General features: G+C 32.2%; 3 protein-coding genes and 1 pseudogene across 10 annotated transcripts; 3 read left to right on the forward strand and 1 right to left on the reverse strand.

Annotated features, from left to right (window-relative positions):
* Positions 1–2,332: 2,332 nt before the first annotated feature.
* On the forward strand, positions 2,333–8,334 carry LOC121203043 (cyclin-T1-5). Of its 8 annotated transcripts, XM_041076298.1 has the most exons (9): positions 2,333–2,410; positions 2,789–2,901; positions 3,922–4,192; positions 5,190–5,271; positions 5,545–5,679; positions 6,288–6,463; positions 6,543–6,694; positions 7,086–8,117; positions 8,265–8,334. In XM_041076298.1, exons 3-8 carry the CDS (start codon positions 3,975–3,977, stop codon positions 8,102–8,104), a joined length of 1,782 nt encoding a protein of 593 aa, XP_040932232.1. In that variant the 5' UTR covers positions 2,333–2,410; positions 2,789–2,901; positions 3,922–3,974; the 3' UTR covers positions 8,105–8,117; positions 8,265–8,334. The 8 variants fall into 8 exon arrangements, with proteins under 8 accessions (XP_040932232.1, XP_016672125.2, XP_016672129.2 ...); XM_016816636.2 differs by having other exon boundaries at positions 3,871–4,192; positions 7,086–8,334; XM_016816640.2 differs by having other exon boundaries at positions 3,876–4,192; positions 7,086–8,334.
* A 1,278-nt stretch (positions 8,335–9,612) lies between these two features.
* Positions 9,613–14,008, forward strand: LOC121206083 (ras-related protein RABF2b). Its single transcript, XM_041076301.1, has 7 exons — positions 9,613–10,176; positions 11,103–11,180; positions 11,319–11,486; positions 11,935–11,983; positions 12,816–12,889; positions 13,248–13,341; positions 13,548–14,008. Exons 1-7 carry the CDS (start codon positions 10,138–10,140, stop codon positions 13,649–13,651), a joined length of 606 nt encoding a protein of 201 aa, XP_040932235.1. The 5' UTR covers positions 9,613–10,137; the 3' UTR covers positions 13,652–14,008.
* Positions 14,009–16,004: 1,996 nt separating this feature from the next.
* On the forward strand, positions 16,005–18,479 carry LOC121206082 (transcription termination factor MTEF18, mitochondrial-like; annotated as a pseudogene).
* A 1,441-nt stretch (positions 18,480–19,920) lies between these two features.
* LOC107891749 (BTB/POZ domain and ankyrin repeat-containing protein NPR1) lies at positions 19,921–23,338 on the reverse strand. Its single transcript, XM_016816633.2, has 4 exons — positions 22,370–23,338; positions 20,747–21,500; positions 20,365–20,559; positions 19,921–20,274 (listed from the first exon to the last, which is right to left on the reverse strand). Exons 1-4 carry the CDS (start codon positions 22,910–22,912, stop codon positions 20,015–20,017), a joined length of 1,752 nt encoding a protein of 583 aa, XP_016672122.2. The 5' UTR covers positions 22,913–23,338; the 3' UTR covers positions 19,921–20,014.
* Between the last annotated feature and the right edge of the window lie 31 nt (positions 23,339–23,369).

Consider the following 23,369-nt stretch of genomic DNA (forward strand, 5'->3'; position numbering starts at 1 on the left):
TAGATCCCAACCAAAATCCACTTGTTGATCCCTTAAAGTTAATCGTACTGGGTAGAAACTCTCTCCATGACCAAGATGACAACATAAAAAACAAAATAACGACAATTTTTTATATTGAAACAATGCATATATGAATTTATTTTGCCCAATACCATTCTGTTTCTTCCTTTTAAGTGGGATCCTAGTATCCATTGTAACACAAATCCTCATATATTTACTAATCCCCATTGTGACCATCGACGTGTCATACTTCATAAATTTTCCAATAAAATCCCCTAATTGCCGCGCCATCCCTTCTATTATAAATCCAGCTAGTAAATTGTGGATTTGCACCTAGAAAACTGTATTCCATAACGGAACTGTTGATAGATCTTGACCCCTTATTAGCCTATGAAATGCTATCAAATGTCAGTTGAAAAAACATGGCATGCCATCCATAACCCGTTTTAAATCAATTTTACTATAGAACCGAAACAAAATACACTTATCTTCAATTTCCATAATAGATACTCCTCTTAGCAGATGCCACAAATCCACCAGCGTATTTTTTAAAGATGGAAAATTCACAATACTATCTGTGAGAACTCGCCAAACCAGACATAACCCATATCCTGGATCAGTATATATATCATCGCCTACCACCACCAAGGGATCTTCCTCCTTATCTATAATATTGAGATTTGCCAGATCTGCCCCACCATATTAAGATTAGCCATTACATACACCTGAATTTGAGATCTAACCTTTCTGCAGACGACGAACCCTAACAAAATAAACTCAATACGCAAACTTGTGCAACAAGGTAGGCAAAAAAACCCTAATACGTGCCACAAGGCAGACTAGTCATCTTAACATTTTTAATGATTACATATATACTACATTATTATAGATTTAATTTTTATGTGTTATAAATTATATAATATATAAAAATAACATAATATAAAATATTATAAACTTAAAAAATGGGTCAGACCAGGTCATGCTCGAGCATTGAATGTTCAAGCCACAAACTCGATCCTTATTATAAACAAGCCTAATTTTTTTTGTCAAAGTCTATTTTTCGAGCCTAATGTTTTTGCCTAAACCCTCTCAAATTTCGGGTGGACCTTCGGGTTTGGACGAGTAACCCGACCCATGTACATGTCTAAATTTCTTACATATTTAGTTTTAATTGATAGTATTTTCTTTAAATGTTAATATTTGTGGTATAAAAGATATATTGATTTATTCTTACATATACTCTTCAAGAATATTTAATATGTCTTATATTGCAATCGAGTCTTAACTCGATTGGCATCAATATAGTTGCCAGTGTAAGAAGATGTGAGTTCAAGTGCATTGAAACGTATTATCTTACTATTCAAGGGTTAGGGACGGGTTATGGATAATTTTAGGTATTGTATCAAAAAGAGTAAATATGATAATAACCTATTAATTTTAATGTAAAAAAAAGTATTATATTGCTAATTTTGTAGAAATTCATATTTTATTTTTAATATAAAATAATTAAAAAAGTATTGATATGTTTTTTTTCATTGAAAAAAATTCAAATTTAAAAAATTTAATAGAAGTAAAAAAAATCATCTTTGACGAAATTAATATATTTAGCAGGAACTTCCATTCTGGAGGAAACACATGTAATTTTCATTTATCACAAAAAAGGAAAAAATTGCAATATATTAAGGGTTAATTCTATTAACACCCTCAAACTATTATTGAAATTTTAAATTAATTCTCAAATTTCAAAACTTTCTAATAGAGTCCTTAATATCAATATTGCATCAACTAAATTATTTCATCAGCCCGCCATTAGCTTCGGGGTTAAGTGCATGCTCAAAAACATGGAATATATTTAAAACATATGAATTAAATTGCAAACACGTGTGTACTTATTATTTGAATAACTTGAATTTTATGTATTTAAAAAGAAATAACCCTATTAAATTTTAATAAAACTATTGTTTTTTAATACATTAAATCCAAATTATTTATGCAGACAAGTGTATATATATTTATAATTTAATTCTCGTATTTTAAAAATACTTCATATTAGATCTGAACTGTCATTTAACGCCTAAATTGACAACTTAACTAAAGAAAACACTTAATTAATAAAACACTAATATTTTGAGAACTCAATTAAGAAGCTGTGAATGAAAAATTCAGGGACCAATTTAGAATCCAAGCAATAGTTAGGGGACCATTGGTTGTACTAATTCGTATATTAATTATATGCCGCGACTTGACTCCTGAGTCAATTCTTAATAATCCGAAAGAACAGGGATAACCTTGTAATTTCGTAAAACCAATTTAATATATAAATCATAAAAAAGAATTTGTGTCTATTTCTTTCGTACACTTAAAAAAAGAAGCAGTGAGAGAGTAGCGAAGCGCCACCCTCCGCCTCCAGGTTATTTATCTTTATTTTTTTTCCTTCAATTTTTTATATATAAAATTTAATAGATTTAGTATTTGATTCTTGCTTTTTGATGTTCTAGCTTAGATTAAAAAATAGAAATTGAAAAAAAGGAAATAAATTGATGGAATTTTGAGCTTGTAGAAGAGGTAGGGGTTTCGATTTAAATTTCGAGGAATTTTAAGCTCCAAGCATCTAATTTCGAAACTTTTGGGATTCTTTGGCTAGTAACTGTATATTTTCTTTCATATATTGCAGATTATTAATTTTTTGTTTTTTTTAATCCTTGGAATTTATTTTCTAGGTTTTTTTTGGGTGAAAGATTGAACTGATTCTTTTTTTTTTTTATAATTAACATATTTATATTTGTAGGTTGAAGGTATGATGAAGGAGATAGTGTCTCCAGGATATCATTAGAAGATAGCGGCTGTGATCAATTTGTTGAGCACAAATTTACCTACCCGACACAAGCCAATCACCGTAAGGTTGGTGGATGATGAATAATTTTCAGATGAAATCTTTTTATGAGATTTTGTATCTATTTTATTTAAAATTGGACTCGGTTTTATTAGATTTTCGGTGTGTTTATTATATGGGGAGGATTTGTATAACTTTACAAATTAAATATAACTAAATTCAAACTCCTTAATTTTCTAAACCATAAATTTGAATTAATTCAAAATCTTGAATTTGAAATATTTTATTTACCGAACAAAGATTTTTAAATCCATGAATTTGAAATCCTAAACTTATCTTGAAGATTTCTAGTTAGAGTCATGAGATTTTGAGTTATGGCTCAGTTTGTGTTATCTGTTGTCTGCCTTTGAATAATTCTGGTATATTTGATTTTCTTTTTTTGATCCTACTGCTTGTTACTCTCTCTTATCTCAGACTCTTCTGTCTGATTACTGTTTTTAGAAGAATTATTTAAAAGGTTTTGGTTTAGAGGAAATAGTGGACCGTTACCTCTGTTATTATCCACTACATTGTCATTTGTGGTCACGATCCACCGCTATTGATGTGAAATTTGTTCACACCACTATTAATTTTGAGTTATGGCTCAGTTTGTGTTATCTGTTGTCTGCCTTTGAATAATTCTGGTATATTTGATTTTCTTTTTTCGATCCTACTGCTTGTTACTCTTTCCCATCTCAGACTCTTCTGTCTGATTATTGTTTTTAGAACAATTATTTAAAAGGTTTTGGTTTAGAGGAAATAGTGGACTGTTACCTCTGCTATTATCCTTTACATTGTCATTTGTGGCCACGATCCACCGCTATTGATGTGAAATTTGTTCACACCACTATTAAATTTGGTGGCAGACACTGCTATGCCACCGCCATTTGGAACCCTGGTAATTATAATGGGGTGCTTTCCATGTTCATTGTGCAGCATTTTTTTTTTCTAATTCATGTCAACATAATGTCTTGCATTGTTGTCATTTCTCTGATCAGAATAGTTCTAAAGGCTGGTTATGAAGAAATAAAGTCCTGCTCATTTTATAGGGAGTTGTCTTTTGTTGGAGGTGTCATAGTGTTAGGAGAGAGATATAGCCAGAATGTTACCTGGGGATTCCTCGCATCATTCGACATCTGATAGCGGGCCTTCTAGAAATTCTCAAGATAAGCAAGAGGAAGTCCGTCGTTGGTATTTTTCAAGAAAAGAAATAGAAGAAAATTCCCCATCAAGAATGGATGGTATTGATTTGAAGAAAGAGACATACTTGCGCAAGTCGTATTGTACATTTTTGCAGGATTTGGGCATGAGGCTGAAAGTGTAAGTTCATGGTCCACATTCGGATGCCAATGGGCTGATTTATCGTGTTGAATGTGAATATTGGGTTTCATTAGTTGCCATTCTGAACATCAAGCATCATTTATAATGGAAATAGAAAGTTAATGTAATTCGCTGCATGTTTTATGTGTAACGCACATGCATGTCTTTCCTGTTTATCGTCAATGTATGTATTTAATTTCTTCATAAAGTTTATAGCTTCAAAAAATGGAAGTAATACTAATGTTATATTAGGTAGAAGGTTTTTAAATTTGTTTATTCGACGTTATAATTCATTTTGCAAACATTGAGATGTTATTTACTGCAATTTGCTGGTTGTTTCAATGCTGGTATCTGGATTGAAAGTAGAATTTGAATTCACCATATCATAATTATAGAAATGAAATAAAGTTTTTAATGTTAGCATTTTTCTTTTTAAAGTATATATCTTTATTTTACTGTCTATAATGTAGATGTTTATAGCTGCTGTTACTAATAATTTTGGGCAACATTTCCTGGTTTGGATAGGATGCCTTTGGTGAGCGATTGTTGGATCTCTATGGCTTGCTGTGATGAAACTATAGAAGAATCTAGACAAGTGGTTGTTTGGGAGTAGAATGACGTAGGAAATGGTATTGTGCATGCATGTTGGCACTCATGCATGTGTGTGTCTGTAGTCTGTCAATTCTTTCTATTATTGGCGATCTTTTGACACTCTGTGTGGTTTAACTCGTAGTAAAAGCTACTCATGCACATATACGTGTAAATTGTGTGTGTCTATGAGTGTGAATATCTGTCATCCTTTTCCACCTTATATTTCTGGGAAAGGTGTCTATATCAGTTATAAAAAACTAAAGGGTGTTGTTCAAGGACGGCTTTTTCATATTTGACTAGGTTTGATCTATGGAGAGTTACAGTGTGACATTACTTGTATTGATAATATTTGGATCTTTGTTGGCTTTGATTGAATGAATTTGACTCCGTTTCTTATCTGATAAAGGCCTCAGGTAACAATAGCCACAGCAATAATCTTTTGTCACCGGTTCTTTATTCGACAATCACATGTGAAAAATGATAGAAGGGTGAGTTGTTATTCTCATTGTCCAGTTAATCTTTCTTAAACTTTATCAAGGTAATTGTATTTACTCTTTCCTTTTAAAATTCAAAGCTGTCCTCGTATTTTGGTTCCATTTCACTATGCATTTTTATTGGGTTGCCATTTCTTTTGGATGGTATAATGCTGGTATGCATGCTAGAATGACTGAGGGTTAAAACCATGAAAAGTGTTATTATACTAGCTGAAGATTTTTTTTTTGTTATGATCATATGCTTAACTTCATTTCCTTGCTTGGCAGACCATTGCTACTGTGTGTATGTTCCTAGCTGGGAAAGTTGAAGAGACACCTCGTCCGTTAAAGGATGTTATTCTTGTTTCCTATGAGATAATACACAAAAAAGATCCTGCTGCAGCTCAGAGGATCAAACAGAAGGTGTTCTTTAACTTAATGGTGCTTTCGCCAGTTTATATGTATTCCTCGTACTGATGCTTTGACCACTTTTCCTCCTTGTCGTGTATCTTGCTCCCTGACTTGTTCAGTAGTTCTTTTGCCTGTTCTTACTTGCCATTCATGATCTTTCTTATTCCATTTTTTCTCTTTCACTCGTTTTCTTATTCATCGGACATATAAGACTAACCCCATATTTTCTTCTTAGAAAGCCTAATGAGCTAAAATTCCCATGCACGGTTCGGTATGAGGACTTCACCTTTGAGATGTTAGGCACGTGTAATATTTGTCCAGTCTGTTGATTATTGTTTGATATATTGCCCATGAGTGTAAAATCGCAATCATGGTGTGTTTCTCTTTCCTTCTGTCTGTTCCTCTTGAAATCAAAATTCTTGCTCAGAATCCAATTTTTTCCTCCAACAGCTGTGTCCTTGGTAAAATATCTCCCTGCTACTTTTTTTTTTTTCTTTTAAATTATTGTTAAAATATAACATTTCTTTATGCCCTAGTTAATAATTTTTTGTTTTTAATTTTCTTTTGTTTGCATAATGTAGTTATTAGGCGTTGCTCATTAGCCTCAATATCTCTTGCAGGAAGTGTATGAACAACAAAAGGAGCTAATTTTAATTGGGGAGAGGGTTGTGCTTGCCACTTTGGGGTTTGACCTCAATGTTCACCATCCATATAAACCTCTTGTTGAGGCTATAAAGAAATTCAAGGTTGCTCAGAATGCTCTTGCCCAAGTTGCATGGAATTTTGTTAACGACGGGTATGTTTTCAAGCAGTGCTCCTTCAAGTTTGAAAACAATCACTTCTGTTTTTCTGACTCATTGTGAAGCACCTTGCAGGTTGAGGACGTCGCTCTGCCTCCAATTTAAGCCTCATCATATTGCAGCTGGTGCTATTTTCCTTGCTGCCAAGTTCCTCAAAGTAAAGCTTCCGTCAGACGGTGAGAAGGTCTGGTGGCAAGAATTTGACGTCACCCCACGCCAGTTGGAAGGTTGGTGTCCTCTCCATAAATTTGTTTTTCAATAACTTGTGGATATACTATGTTTTCTGGACTCAAGTGTGAGCGTCGGACACAGGTATGTTGTTCTTTTTTCTTCAGTATCTACATGTCTGGATATGCATCGAACATGATTATTTCCAGAAAAATGAATATTTAAAGTATTTGAAAGATGTTGTTTCTCTTAAATTTAACCCATTGGATGCAAAATGGTATCTATCTGTTACTTGCAATTCATTTGGTTTGGTAGGCAGTCTGTTTATTGCCGCGTCGTGTGAAATTCCGTGGATCCTGCTGTGGACGCATAGTTATCTTCTTTTTCTTTCCCTTTGTGTGTTTAGTTTGGATATCGTACTAAGTCAACCATGGTTATTTTATTTTGAAGAGGTTAGCAATCAAATGCTGGAGCTTTATGAGCAAAACCGAGTTCCCCCGTCTCAGGGTAGTGAAGTAGAAGGAGGTGGCGTTGGTGGTGATACATCTCATCGAACACCGGCTAAACATCCATCGGGAAGTGAGGAAAAACAAGTATCTTCACGGTCAGTGGCCGACCACTCATCTGTTGACAAACATGGTATGTCAACAAGGACTGCCCAAAATCAAAATAGTGCTAATGGTGAGATTGGAGGTGTTATTACTGATCACAAGTTGGATACTGAGACCAAGGATGGTAATCAACATCATGAGCTATTACCGCATAAGGAGCACATGAGGGAAGTTTCAAATAAATCTAGGTCTGGAATGGAGCGAACTGGGGGAGAAGACCTGGAAAGAACTGGTGGAAGAAATGACACTGCAGAAACCGGTGAATGGAGAGATGAGGGAGCATCACGTAAGGGTAGCAGTGTGATTGGGCGAAACTTGGATATTCGGGAAGGACCTGTTGGCCAGTCACCAAAAGAAGCTATTAAAATAGACAAAAATAAGTTGAAGGCCGCGCTTGAGAAAAGAAGGAAGTCGCGTGGGGAAACGATGAAGAAAAAGGATGTTATGGACGAAGACGATCTTATCGAGAGGGAGCTAGAGGATGGTGTTGAATTGGCTGTGGAAGATGAGAAAATCAAGCGAGAACGACAGAACTGGTCTAGAAATGAGAATCAAGATCATACTAAGGACCATGGGGAAATGGGAGAAGCGAACCACTACATTACAAAAGGGCAATCATCTCAAGGATTCGAAACAGAGGCTGCCGAAGAAGGAGAAATGCTGGATGATGCTTCTCCAAAAGTAAACCCCCGAAAGCGAAAAGGTGGAAGCCCGCCAGAGAGGCAATCTGAAGGGAAGAAACGTCATGAGTACACGTCAAGTTACAACCACGACAATGTAGAAGATGGGCCAAAAAGTGGTCGTAATAGTTATCCGGATAAAGAATATCGAAGGCATGCACATGAGAATCATTTCTGAGGCAGTATTAACAGTAAGTCCACGCATTTTGATTTATTAATGAGCGTATGATATCGGAAAACTGGTTTCTGACTGATTTTCGAACCTCGCTTTCCATGTACTAAAAATTAAATTCTAATTTTGATTGCCTACACTGGCTTTTATATCTTGACTGTAACAGAATGTTCGGAACGAGGATGCTTAGGCTTGAAGAAGAGAAAGTAAAAGAGGCAATTAATTTATTTACTTCATATGCATGGCTTAAAGTGCTTTGTGAGGTCCCAATAATCCCCTCGTTGAGTTAATTTTTACTATATAAAAAATGTCTTTGATATTTCTTTTTTCAATTGCTTTTAATTCCGAACAAAAAATTTAATTTACAAAATTATAAAAATAATTTTTTGAATGGTAAATTTTAACTGTATTCTAATTTAATTTTATTCGGTCTTTTTTAATAGTATGTGTATTAAATTGATCTATTTAATAATAGGGTAAACTATTAAAATATTTATTTTTGTTTATCTTGCATTACATTTTAGTCACTTATGTTTGAAATGTTATGTTTTAATTATTTACGCTATTATGTTGTAATATTTTAGTTAGTGAGTTGTTAATTGTTGTTAACGACGTAATAGTAAGCTAATGTGGCATGTAAAATTATCATTTCAAGTAAAAATTTTAAGTTACATTGTATAATTAGTTCTCATATTTTTTCGTTTTGAACAATTTAATTTTTTTAATGTTATTTTAACCTTTTTTTTTCCTTCTCTTTTGCTTATTCTGTTTTCTTACAATCTCTATTTCTTTTAAGGTATCAAATAACAAATAAATATCAAATAGGATGGTCTTAAAATACAATCTAAGCCATAATAATGTAAGCAGCACAAAATAACTCTCTAAATTTTGAAATGAAAATTTTGAAATGAAAATATATCTTAAATAATCTTAATGTGCCACAAAAAAAATCATAAAAAATTTATTAGTAAGGGTTTTGATATAGCAATCGACCATTTCCTGCATAATAGCTTATTAAGGTTTATCCATAACGATAAGTCAATGCTTATAATTACAACCGTTAAAAGAATATAAAAAAATAAAAATTAATTTGTCTAAAATTTTTAAAAAATAAAGATTAATTGTATGATTTAATTTAAAATTTTTGTTTAAAATGATGACGTAACATACCACATTATCGTTACATTGTCAACGGTAATTAACGACTTAGTGATTAAAATGTTACACTACAATAATTTAAATATAAGTGAATTAGAATATAATTTAAGGTAAACAAAAGTGACTATTTTTATAGTTTTTTTTAATAGTAAAGGAATTAATTTAATTAATTAGGTTTCAATAATAGAGGGATTTCTTTGGTACAACCGTTGTGCATGTTTTTGTTATTTTTATATATATTTTTTCATAATTTTGAGATTGTTATTTCAGTGAAAACTTCATTTATTTTTATGAATATATTTTTTACATAAACAATAGCTGTACTAGTAGACATCAAATTGCTTTCAACTCGGACTAAACCGATTCAGATAAAAAAAATTCAATAGAGTGTTGAGTAAATCACTCGAAAGCGATAAAAAAAACATTGATAATCTAGAGCTGATTTAAATTTTTAATTATTTAAACCGATAATCCAACTGTGGATCGATTCAACTATGGAGTCAGTTTCCTAAACTGCTCAAAATCCTATACAACAAATAACAAACACAAAAGTTATAATGAAAATACAAAATCCAAAAGAAAATAAAAAATAAAAATATAATCGATTTCTTTCGTGATATTTTTTTTGGGTTAGAGAATCATTCGTAAGAGCGTTTGGTTTTGATTTTGTTGGAAGGTTGATTGAGGAAAATAAAGATAAAAATAAAAATTTCCCTTTACATTGATTTTATGCTTCTTCATCAACCTTCTCAACAGTCCCACAACTCTCAATTTTTCTTCTTAATTTTTTTTCCCTAAAACGTTCCTACGTATATTTCTTGTCCTGTTATTATTTTTGGAGCTTAAAAATCTGATCATCATCATCATCGTCGAACCACCTCATGGCCACCACTGCAAACAAGACCATCAATGCTAAAATAGTCAGTTTCCTCTAAACCCTCCTTAAAAATTGTTATTGTCATTATCAGTAGAATTTTGTGCTTTGGGACTCGTTTAAATGCGGAGTTACGATCTGGTTCTTTGTAAATTATGCGTCATTGCATGTTTTTTATGTGAAATTTTTATATAGATTTGCATGTTCTTGCATTTTTATTTTTAAAAATCTTTGTAGGTTTTGCTTTGATTCTCGTCCCCCCCCCCTTTTATCTTATTGCTGAATTAATTTGTTAAGTTTCAAAAAAAAAAATTTATGCTCATTTTATGGTGATGAGGCGTGTTTATTGTTTTATTATAATGAATGATCATTAACTAATAAATAAGTGTTCTGATTGAAAATTACTAAAATTAAAATCAAGTAAAATTTATTTTCAGATCTTTAAAATAAAATCAAACTGGTTGAGGGGATTTCCGTGGAAGGTCGATAAACCCCTCAATAGGTCCGATATGAGGCTCGGGGTGTCTATGTTCGGCTGTCTTCCGACTTCACCAAAAGCTGCGAGGAGTCCATGGAGTGGGAGCACCAATACCAAACCTGTTGAGGGGATTCGTCCGCCGAAACTAAATATAAAACATATAAACAAATTTAAATATATAAGCACCATTGTTTTCCCCCTTTTAAGTTCTATGTTAGAGAAGTTTTAGAAAAAGAATGAACGCAATATTTTCTGTTTTCATAGCATGCATTATAGTTGTCAACTATGTTACTCGGAGTCTGGTATGGATGTTGCCATATGGGTAATTGGTTATGTGTTCAATACGAGTAGTTTTCAACCAATTTCTGTATATATGGAGAGTCCTTGAAGGGTTATTTTCTCAAATCATGTTTGAGAATGTGTCCGTATCAAGCATGAGTATCTAAAAAAAACAGAGTTAACATAAATTGTTGAAAATGTGTTGTGTTCCTCAGGTTCTACTTGGGGATGTTGGAACTGGAAAATCTAGTCTTGTGTTGCGCTTCGTTAGGGGCCAATTTGTCGAGTTTCAGGTTGGTGATGTTAAGTATTTTTGTTAGTAATTTTTATATGTGCGTACATACGAATGTATGTGACTGTACATACGTATATACATTTAGAGGCCAACTAGTTAGTAATATATATAGCTTGACATTTATCTTATGATGTAGGAATCAACTATTGGTGCTGCATTTTTCTCCCAGACGTTGGCAGTGGATGATGCAACCGTAAAGTTTGAGATTTGGGATACGGCCGGTAAAGAGCGGTACCATAGCTTGGCACCAATGTATTACAGAGGAGCTGCGGCTGCAATTATTGTTTACGATATAACAAATCTCGTAAGTTCATTATGAGTGTTGGATATGAATATGTTTGAATATTTTTGGTAAGGTTTTCCATTTCCCAGACTTATGTATCGGACATGAGTGTCAGATTAGGTCATTTCAACAGAAGCAAAAGTTTAAAATGTGAAACTGGGAAATAAAGCATTAAAGCTTTGGGATTCCCTAAACATTCCTGCAACTTTCTTGCCATCCTGCTCGGGTTTTTGTGTGAGTGTTAGATACGAGAGTACATATTTTTAGGAGTATACCTTTGTACCTAGGTATGTATGTCGAATATGAATATTTTAAAAAATACGAAAAAACGCCACCACATTAAAAGCTCACATTCATTCATAAAGATTTAAAATTCGAGAGTTAAATTTTGTTTTAGTTTGAAGTTTATAACAATATGTTAAATTTTGTTTTAGTTTGAAGTTTATAACAATATGTTCTTATTTTGTAGGCATCATTTGAGAGAGCTAAAAGATGGATTGAAGAACTTCAAGCACAAGGTAGACCACCCTTCTTTTTTTTTTTTTTACGGTTTTCAAATTCAAATGTGAGTGTCAAATGTGAATATATGTTCAACATGAGTACCTTTTATTTTATTTTATTTTATTTTTAAATTCATGTATTTGAAGGACTGTATTCTCATATCCATGTTTAGGAATGTGTCTAATACGAGTGCTTAGCACAGATTCTTTAAAAAAGATGAAGAATCGAAGCAATATAAATTATTGGTGAAAACACATTTCCCATACCTATCAATTTTGAAATTGAGCAAATTGGTCCCTCTAAAAATTTTGGGCTATTTAATCCCTATTAATTTTAAAAGTGGGCAAATAAGGACAATTAGTTATGACCTTAATTTTTTGCAAATAAGGACAATTAATTATGACGTTAATTTTTTTTCTGTCAATTGTACCTAATTTTGATTTGTATAATAACAAATTTTACCTTCAATGTTTACATATCTTATGTAAATGTTGACAGATGTGTAAATTTTGCAGGTTAAATTTGTTAAATCAGAATCAAGCTGACAGAATGTGTAAATGTTGCAGGTTAAATTTGTTAAATTAAAATTAAATTGACAAAATGTGTAAATTTTGAGGGCAAAATTTGTTATCATATCAATAAAATACTTGTACAATTGATGGAAAAACATTAACGTTATGATTAATTGTCCTTTATTGCTCACTTTTAAAATTGACAGGAGTCAATTTGCTCCAATTTCTTTTTTAAAGAGGCCGATTTACTTAATATAAAAATTAAGAGGGACCAAAGAAGTTTTTTTACCTAAATTTTTAGATGTTTTATTTACTCTTTTTTCTTTTCAATGTGAAGGCAATTCTGATATGGTAATGGCACTTGCTGTGAACAAAGCAGATTTACTGGATGCAAAGAATGTGGAAACCGAGGTAAGTTACCATTCTGTTACTCGGATTCGAGTGTGTGTTTAATATAAATACGTCTTTGATACGGGGTACATTCATCTTGTTCTTAGAAACGTTTTTCATGTATTTAGAGCGTCATTAGAGGAGGACCATATCTTTCGCATCCATATTGAAAATGTATCAGACATTTCAATTTTTCGACTAGATGTAGTCTAGTTTTTGACTGTTTTGACATTTCAAAACAACTCGTTATCTACATAGGATATGGAAAAGGATCATATAGTTCTGTGGTTCGTTTTGTTTCAACTCCAATGGTCGGTCCGATAGACCGACCAGCATGCGAATGTCCAATTTGACTTCTTATTCTCTTTGTTCTTTTCAGGAAGCAAAAACTTATGCTCAAGAGAACAGCCTTTTCTTCGTGGAAACTTCCGCCAAGACTTCGTACAACGTTAACAACATTTTCTACGAAATAGGTGTTTCATTTCTCATTTATGTTACTTAGAGTCGGGTGCGAGTGTCCAATACCGAAATGTTCAATAACAAAAAACGGTTTTTTCATATATTGGAAGGTTTTCGGAGGGATCATCTCTCAATATCCATGTTTGAAAATGTATCCGACACAAGGTTTTGTCATACAAGTCAGAGAATTGATTGATTTTTTTTTTTCATTTTCGAACAGTGAAAAGGATACCTCGAGTGCAGCCGTCACAAAATCCAGCCGGAATGGTTCTCATGGATAGATCTGCAGAGCAAACAACAAGGGCATCTTGTTGCTCGTATTAGGCGATGATTATCTACGCTACCCAAAGTCAAGATCGAGTATCATATATGAATATGCGTTCAACAAGGGTATGTTTAATTTTTAAAACTTTTATTTTCTTCCATATATTAAAGGCTTGTACTTCATACTCCAGTTTAAATATATGTGGGACACAAGTATTTTAGAGAAAATGAAAAGTCCGGATGACATGGTAGTGCTTATATATTTTGGTTTCTCATTTATGTACCGATTCATTTCGGAATTGTACATGATGCACGATGTCTAGAGGTTTTTGGGGTTGGAGAGTGGGTTTTCCTTGCAAGTTCCATATATTCCTGACTTACATATTCAAATAAGAAATGCCATTTTTCCTGTTTTTATAGCCAGTTTTGGTTGCTCATTTATAAGTCTTATTCATTGTTCAGAGATTGTATTTATTCCATCTTAATTTATGGTAAACATACTGTACAAGTCCTTGTATTATAGCACGAAATGCATTTTGATTCTTGTAATTTTAAAATGAGAAAACGGGGTAAAAATACCATCTTACTCAAAAAAATGATTAAATTAGTGTTTGTAGTTAGATTACAAGTTAGATTACAGAGAAAAATAATGACTGTTAAAAATTTGGCATGAGATACATATAGCACGTCATAAGGTACTATTTGGTTATTCCTTTCATACACTTAATTTTTAATTGTATAAATAGATGAAATTTTTGACAACAGATTTAATCTTGGATATAACATATAAGAATTAATTTATGTATTTTTTTTCTGATAAAGAGAGCAATCTACAATCTGATATTAATGTAAATGCCTTGGAGGTACTTTTACCGACAAACAGATATATGTACGTTATATGTTAGAAAAACAAGCAAAATAATATATTTTTCTTGTAACATTCATCATTTAAATGCAACAGTTGAAGGTTTTTAAGTGACTATAGATAAACTCAATTAACAATTTTTTTTGCATAAATATTTTAGGTTTAAATTCAATAACGTGAGCTATATTCAAATTTATTTTATATAAAATTACATATAATTATTTATTTAGTTTGTAATTATAATTATAATTATTCAGACATATATTTTTGAAATTATATTTTGACTTTTTTTATTTAAGCTCGAATCACATTAAGCTGATAGTTTATTTTACTTTTAAACAATATGAAGATTTTTATTTAATTTTGATTATTAAACTTGAAAAAAAAATACATATAAAGAATAAAAAATAAAAAGTTCTAAAAATTATAATTCAATTAATACCACATAAATAATGATTTAGGTATCCAAATTGCTAAGAAAAAAAAATTGAGGATTAGGGCTCTAATTGGATTAAGAAAATATTTTATATTTTTAATCTTCAAAAAATATTTTTTATTTTTAAGATTAAAAAATCTTTTTTCAAAAGTTAAAGTACGTAGTCAATCTATGTACTTGAGCAAAATTTGATATTTAATTAAAAATTAAATCCTATTATTCATTCCATTTAAAAATATTATTGTTAATATTTTCTGTCAATTTTGTCAAATTAAAATGTTAATTAAGTTATCTTTATACGTTATGGTATATTATTGATGTAAAATAAAAATGTTAAATTGATAAATTTTGATGGAAAATAGTAACAAAATAAATTATTATGATTGAACGAAGACTTTTAATCAAAAAAAGAATTTAATTTTTAAAACATAAGAACTAAATCTTAAACTTTGTCAAAGTATAGACACTAACAACATATTTTGACATTTACAAAGATAAAAATACAAAAAACAACCTATTTTCTCATAATATAATCATAAAAATTCGGTATTCAAAAATGGTTAAAAGAGAGAGAGAGAGAAGATTTTTACTTTTATTTAAACTTGAATTAATATTAATTCATTATCAATTTTTCTAGTTTTGTAAAAATATTTTTAGTCAAAATAATGATTATTTTATTTTATTTTCACAAAATCATCTTTAATTTTTCAATCATTTTTTAATATTTTTCATTTTCTAAAAAGAATAACACAAAAATGACCTTTATTTTTTTTTCTAAAATCAAACACAGTCTAAATATTTCTGAATTTTCCTATCTTGATAATGATATTATTATATTTTATTTATTTATTTGTTAATTTTATATTCATATTACTTTTCTATATTACTTTATAATAGTTTTAAACTATTTCTAATTATATAAATTTTCACAAAATAGTTTTCCATGCTATATAGTTTCATTTTTTTTTAAATTCAACTGAAAAAAGGTTTTAAGTATCTAAATGAGAAAAATAGTATATTTCAGGGACTACATAAAATATTAAACCTAAATAAACATATGAAAATATGAAAAATAAATTAAAATTTTAACGGAGTTAAACCCTAACGTAGGGTTTTATCAAAAAGGCAAAAAACAGGGCTCAAAATTCCATTAAAACTCCTCTGATATTCATCAAAATCCCAATTTTTCTCCGTTGTTCTTCATTTTAACCTAAAGAATCTTGTTTGGGGATAAACCTCTTTATCAGGTAAGTAACCCCAATTAGCTTCTTTTTGCCAATATTCTGCAAAATCCCCAATTTTCTTTTGGGCAAAAAAAAATGATAAAACCCGCCAATATTTTCCCTTTTTCCTCTCAGAAAACCAATTTCAGCTTATCTTTTTTGCTAAATTTTGTTTAGGGTTTATGCTGCGATGTTTATATGCAGAATCAGGAGAAAAGTCTCTAAGTTGTCTAAAATGATTGCTAATTTGGACAAGATTGTTGTTTTCTCTCATGTTGTCTATGATAAATCCGATGTTCAAAACCCATGTTCTGTTTCATTGAATGTTAGATCTTTTAGGAGTTCTAGGCTTCTCTGTGAGTCTGTAAAATCATCGAGTTCGGGTTTAGCGATTCAGATCTCGCGAACGGCTAAAACCGGGGCTCGAGATGTTTTATTCGAATACTTGCATTCCACTAGGGGCTTTAGTTTCATGGATGCTGAACTATAAGCAAGAACTCACCTCATTTTTTTGAAAAATTGTTGTCCAAGTTTGATCCTGAAGAAGATGTGGTGAAATCTTTGTCTAAATTCCTTAGATACAACCCTATTAACGAGTTTGAACCATTCCTCGAGAGTCTTGGGTTGAGCCCTGTGGAGATAAGGTCTCTCGTTCCGCAGAGATTGATGTTTTTAACTGATGATAGTGTCATGCTCGAGAATTTTCGTGTCTTACGGGATTATGGGATTCCTCGTATTAAGATGGGAAAGATGTACAAGGAGTTTAGGGAGATTTTCGAATATGATTATGGGATATTGACTTCGAAACTTAAGGCTTACGAAAATTTGGGTCTCAGCAAACCAATAATTATAAAGCTTGTTAGTTGTTGCCCGTCTCTTTTGGTCGGTGGTGTTGATGCGGAATTTGCTGCGGTTCTCGAGTGGTTTAAAGAATTAGGAATGGAGAAGGATGAGATTGGAGGGTTTGTATCGGGTAAGGGCATATATGATTGGGGTAGAATGCTCGACACACTCGATTTTCTCGATAGAGTGGGTTATACTGATGAGCAGTTACATAATTTGCTTAAAACAAATCCAGCATTGTTGTTTCAAGGTTCCGGGAAGAAGGTTTATGTACTATTTGGCCAGTTACTCAAATTAGGTCTCAAGATGAACGAGGTATATTCCTTGTTTATGCAGAATCCGCATATCTTGTTGGTTAAGTGCACCAAAAACTTTTTTAAGGCATTGGATTCTTGTTTGATATTGCGATGCAAACCGAAGATATTGTGCACATTGTATCTACACGCATGGAACTAATGGGTTCTTATTCATTGAAAGGACCTAAAACGGTTTGTAGAGAGTTAAACGTTAAGAGAGATGAATTATGCCAAATTATAAAGGAGGATCCGTTGAAATGGTTTGATGTGGCTTCAAAATCCAAGATTCAAAGCAGTATCCAGGTAGCTTCGAAAGATCCAAGTACATTCCTTGAGAAAACAGCTTTCTTATCAAGATTAGGCTATTTGGAAAACTCAGACGAGATGTTGAAAGCATTGAAGCAGTTCCAAGGCAGAGGGGATCAACTTCAGGAGAGATTCGATTGTTTGGTAAATGCAGGTTTGGACAGCAACATTGTCAAGAACCTAATCAAACAGGCTCCGATGGTGCTTAACCAGTCGAAGCACTTGCTTGAGAAGAAAATCGATTGCTTAACAAACTGGTTAGGGTACCCGCTTGAATCCGTGGTGGCATTCCCTGCATATTTATGTTACGACATGGAAAGAATTAATCAAAGGTTTTCGATGTATGCTTGGCTAAGGGAGAGAGGAGCCGCCAAGTTGATGTTGTCATTGAGTACCATACTTGCGTGTTCGGATGCTCGATTTGTCAAGTATTTCGTATTAGTCCATCCTGAAGGTCCAGCCAAATGGGATAGTCTAAAGAATTCATTGAATACAGCGTAAGTTAATTTCTTCTCATTATAGTGTATATATAATATACATACACATACATATATATATTTGGTGTTCTAATAAGAGGATTCATTGAGTTTTTGTTTTAATTCTTGATTTTAAACTTAATTTATTTAATTTTCACAATAAGTCTAATGGTTCAAATGTTGGAAATTTTGTGACTTCTTCCTTTTATTGCAATATTTGATCACTTTTCAAGGTCTTCAAGTCATTTCGAGCTTGAGCATGTTAGGGTTTAAGATATTTCCGAGGGAAGTGATTCACTTACTTTGGTATAACACTTAAGTGGTTTTACATTCTTCTGTAATTTATCATACGTGTAAATTTATTAATAATTTGTACTTATCATACATGTAAATTTTTGTATTGATCTGATATTATTATAAATTTAATGGGTGAATTTTTTTTATATGAAATTAGTAGTTATAAATTTTTAATTTATGCCAGACTTGGAATGCATGATTTACATAAATGGGGCATGAAATATGACCTTGGGATTGTGAAAATATTAATTGTGTAAAAAATTACGAAAAGGTGTAACACTATTAAGCTTTACACCGATGTAAATGGATCCCTCTATGATGTGTTTAACATTTTTGATGAAACTATATAAGGACATAAGTAAAGGGATACGAGCGAATTAGTATCATTCAAATACTTAGCTGTTGATGTTGTTTCGGAATGGTATGATCCTCGAAGATATTTTTGGTCATGTATATTGCTTTGGTGATCTATCATAAAAAAAAAGTGCTTGATGCCTTTAGATTTGTTTAAAGCTCAAGTTATCCATTCAAACTTGAAAAATTGTCCAATATTTGAGAAGATTTTAAGCAAAAAGCTAGATCCAACGTTAGCTAAATTTATATTAAATTTATACGCGGAAAATTATATATACAATATAATGTAAATATTTAAAAATATGTTGCATATATTTAAAATTTAATAAATAAAATTACTAAATTTGATATTAAATAAAAGCCTTCAGATTCCATAAAAAATAAAAAAATAAAATAAAAGAGTAATCTAATTTCTTATCCTTGAACTAGACAATTAAGTTTACTTCGGTACATGTTTTTTAGTCCATTTTAGCATTTGAACTTGACAATTAAGTTTATTTTTTTATCCAAATTTAAAAATAAAATTTTTATTTAATCGGTTCAATCTATTCAATTGTTGATTTTTGTCTCAATTTTCGATTTTTACCAATTTCAAACAGTTTTCAAGTCAATCGATTCAATTTCTTTGTTTGGTATGCTATATCGAGCAGTTCTCAATCCGTCTAATCCGAGCCTATTCTAGAATCACTAGTCACATAATAAAATCTTTGTAAAATCAAAGTCTAGGGACCAAAACAGATATAGTTGTCAAATTCAAAGGTTAAAGTAAAGAAAAAATTATAAATACCAAAATGGAACTACTTATCAAGTTCAAAATAATAATAAAAAAAGTTTATAAAAAATAAATAAAATTAAAAGAGCTTCAATTAATCATTTACAAATATGAATAAATTTAAATAAAATTTAGTACTCATATTTCAAACCAAATTAAATCCTTGTGATATTAATACCATGATCAAATTTGTGCTTGATTGGATGAAAATATAAAAAAATAAAAAGGAGGAATGAAAAAGTGAAAATAAAAGAAAATTGGACTATGCTTGGTTGAAATAAAGAGAATGAGAAAAATATATTTTATTTCAAAATTATATATTTTTCCATCTTTCCAACCTTTTGTCTTTCCTACCAAGCATAGGAAAAATTATGTTTTCCATCCTTTTAGTTTTCTACCTTTCAAGTTTTCATCCTTATAATTTTCCTTTCACCCTATCAAGCAAAGCCTACAAGAATACATTTAAAAAAACCATCTCTATAGACATTTTAATGGTTTGTTAAACAATTAAAAACATTAATTTCACAAAATATATAAAAAAAAACCCAGACTTCTTCATAATTTTTGGAGCTTATACCGACCGCCATCTTTTAAAGAAGACGACGACGACGAAGTTAAGCCGTTGCGGTTAAACTCGGCTTTGTCTTTATTAAATGCTTTCTGCACATCCTCCTTCAGCTCCCTGAAACGCGATCTCTTTAACTTTTGCTCCTCGAGGCTGCCCCGCTCGAGGTAAAACAAATCGGGAAGGTCGTCTTCCATGAACTTATCTAGCACTTCCGAGCAATGCGGGAAATAACGCCGACCCATTTCCACTGTGTAAAAACAAGCATATTGATTAAGAATCGCATGATTTAAACCGAACATGGCAATGGAAGATCCACATGTAAGGGTATTTCGATCACCTGTTTTCATAAGGGCTTCCATCCTCGCAAGAAGTCGTTTCTTCTGCATTACAGGCGTCTCGTTCAAGTCAACTTGACTTAAGTTCCCATTTGAACCTTTTGATGAGAGACCAGAAAACTCGGAGGTTCTCTCTGCATGTGCGATGTCCATGGCAAGTTTCGCTTCACTCGGGAAAAGTAACCTTGCAAATGCCACTGCAATAGACGACAATACTTAGAGCTAACCTTCTAAGAATATGGACTCGTAATGAATCAAATGCATTCTTGATCTGTAACCCGATGATTTCAAACGAGCAAAAACTATATCTTAAACCAAATTATCAAGGAGCATGCACAATAGAAGAGATAAAGAGCCTCGGGAGATCCCGACATAGACTAATACCTCGGTTCTCTAGGTATAGAAGTCGCATGTGCATATCATCAGCCATTGTATGGGAAGTAACTGAAACATCTCCGGCCATAGGATTTCTCCTCATTTCTCTCTCCAAAACATCGATGCATATCCGATCTTTATTTGTTTCCTTCCCTTGCTCCGTTTTCGCGTGATAATCCTTCGGCCTCGTCAATCTCTGGCAGATGTTAAAAGCACTTCGTCCATCCAACGTCAACTCCGAAGCAGATGCCCCTTTTGCTAAAAGTAACATTATCACCGACGGTTCTTTACGCATTGCAGCTATGTGAAGAACTGTATAACCACGAGAGTTTTGCCGATTGACATCAGCCAGACATAGGGCAAGAATCTCAGAAACAACCTTGGGATCACAATACGCTGCAGCGTAATGGAGGGCAGTGGCATCATCCAAAGTTACATCGGACTCGGTTAAAAGCAGTTTAACAAGCTCAACATCGTCGGAGTCTAAAGCTTTTTGTATTCTCCGGATTTGTTTCTCTCCCAAAGGAACAACCACTGCCTCACTATCTTCAGCTTCAGTAGGAGGCTTGCAGCGAAGTAACCGAATGCTCTCCGCAACTTCATAAGGAAGCTCTTTCTCGATGGAGATGCTATCAAGATCCGACCTTGTCACTCTTTCAACACATTGAGAAACAAGCTGACTGCATTGACAATGGAAAGCAACCACAAGGATCGGAATAATGTCTTCTACTAGAGCCTTATCCACGAAATTAAGAAGCCGTCGCTGCAAATATATACACAGATAGAAAATCAATATACATTCATTTGGCCTAATCAAGCTAAAAGTTTGCCAAAATTCATCCATGATTCTCCATTTCAGTTACTATATGAACTTAATAGCTTCCTATTAGGTCAAACATCCTCACAATGTGCACTTAGAAAGGGTTAATTGCAGCAACAGTCTCTAAACTACAACTCAAATTCTAAATTGGTCTCTAAACTCCAAAACTTTCTAATCAAGTCTCAAAGAGTCAGTATTATACCAATCAGGTCCTTCCATCAGCCTAACCATTGGTTTACACCTTAATTGCCGGTTTGGATTTGAGGAATATTTTGAACTACATGAAGCAAATTGTAAACACGCATGCGTAGCTTGGATAAAAAAGATGATGACTACAGTTTTAAAAAGTTTTTTTTTCTTCTAACACATTGAATCTAAGTTGTTCATTCATGTGCTTTAAATATACTCCATAACATATTTAAACTAATATCTAACACCCAAGTTTGTGACGAGGCTTACGGAAGTAGCTAGTGGACACGATATTGATACTTCAAGGACTCAATTAAAACATAGCCTGAGTTGTATTTTAAGACATCTAGTGCAACTAACATAAAAGTGCTAAATTTCAATACTTTAAAACATGATAAGTCATCATTTATAGTAAATGGGCTAAATTAGAGGGACTAATTAGCTTTCCAACCTATAGTATAAGGACTCCTCAAGGAATTTAACCCTGTCTATTAAGAACCCACAGGCAATAATCTGTTAAAGCATTCAACATATCAAAAAATTTCACGCATCTAAACATATATTTACTGCAATTATACACAAATTTGCTAAAAAAATGAACTAGAAAAACCCCCTTTACTGACCTGAAAAAGTGAAACCATCTCAGGTATTTGAAATATAGAAGAAGCATACATCAATTCCACAGCAAAATCGATGGCGGGTCGACAAGCATCATGTGCACAGTGTGTATCAACACAAGTGGAAACCTCCATGGGAGAAGCTTTAAGCTTCCCAGTATATAAATAACTCAAGAAAACTTGAAAAGCTTCAAGCCCAATCTTACCATAAGGCAAGAACTCATTCATGTTATAACTGGGTTTCCCTTCTTTTTCAACACACCCATTATTATTATTCTTTTTGTCAAAAAGCTCCTTAAAGAACTTACTTCGAACAGCTAATATGCATCTATGAACACCTACCGAAACATCTTCAACCACTACGTCGGCGTCGCTAAACGGAGGTGAATTGTCGGAAACGAGGTGTTCTAAGCTGGAACTAAGCTTGGTCAAGCTTATAACCTCGAGGGTAGCAGCAGCAGCACTGGTTTCATGAGTGATTGAACCATTTGAGAGATGAGATGATGAACTGAAGCTTAAAGATGATGATGGTTCAGATAAATTAGCCATTTAAAGATAAAAACAAAAGTAAATAAAATAAATTACTATTGATCTTTATATGGAAATTTGAAGAACCCAGATTGGATTTTTTGTTGGTATTACTATTTTGTAAAGAATCACATGATTGAAAATGATTATACTACGGGATTAAAAGATGAACTTGCTTGAATTTCCAGGACCTTTTGATCAACATAATAAGGAAAAAGAAAGGAAAAATATTTTTTTTTATAAAAAAAAGACAAGGATTTTAAAGAAAGGTTACGAATCAGATCCTGGAAAAAAAAAGAAAAACCCAGAAATTATTTAGAGAAATTAATTTATAAATTGCAAGAAAAAGAGGAACTTGGCAAAGATCAAAGATAGAATTTGATTTTTTTTTTTTTAATTTTGGTTGCTTTTTTTTTTGTGATAAATGTTAAGAGAACATGGAGAGAGAAGACTTGAGGAGAAAAGGAAGGGAGTCAAT

This window comes from Gossypium hirsutum, chromosome A09 (assembly GCF_007990345.1).
Source record: "Gossypium hirsutum isolate 1008001.06 chromosome A09, Gossypium_hirsutum_v2.1, whole genome shotgun sequence".
Taxonomy (NCBI): Eukaryota; Viridiplantae; Streptophyta; class Magnoliopsida; order Malvales; family Malvaceae; genus Gossypium; species Gossypium hirsutum.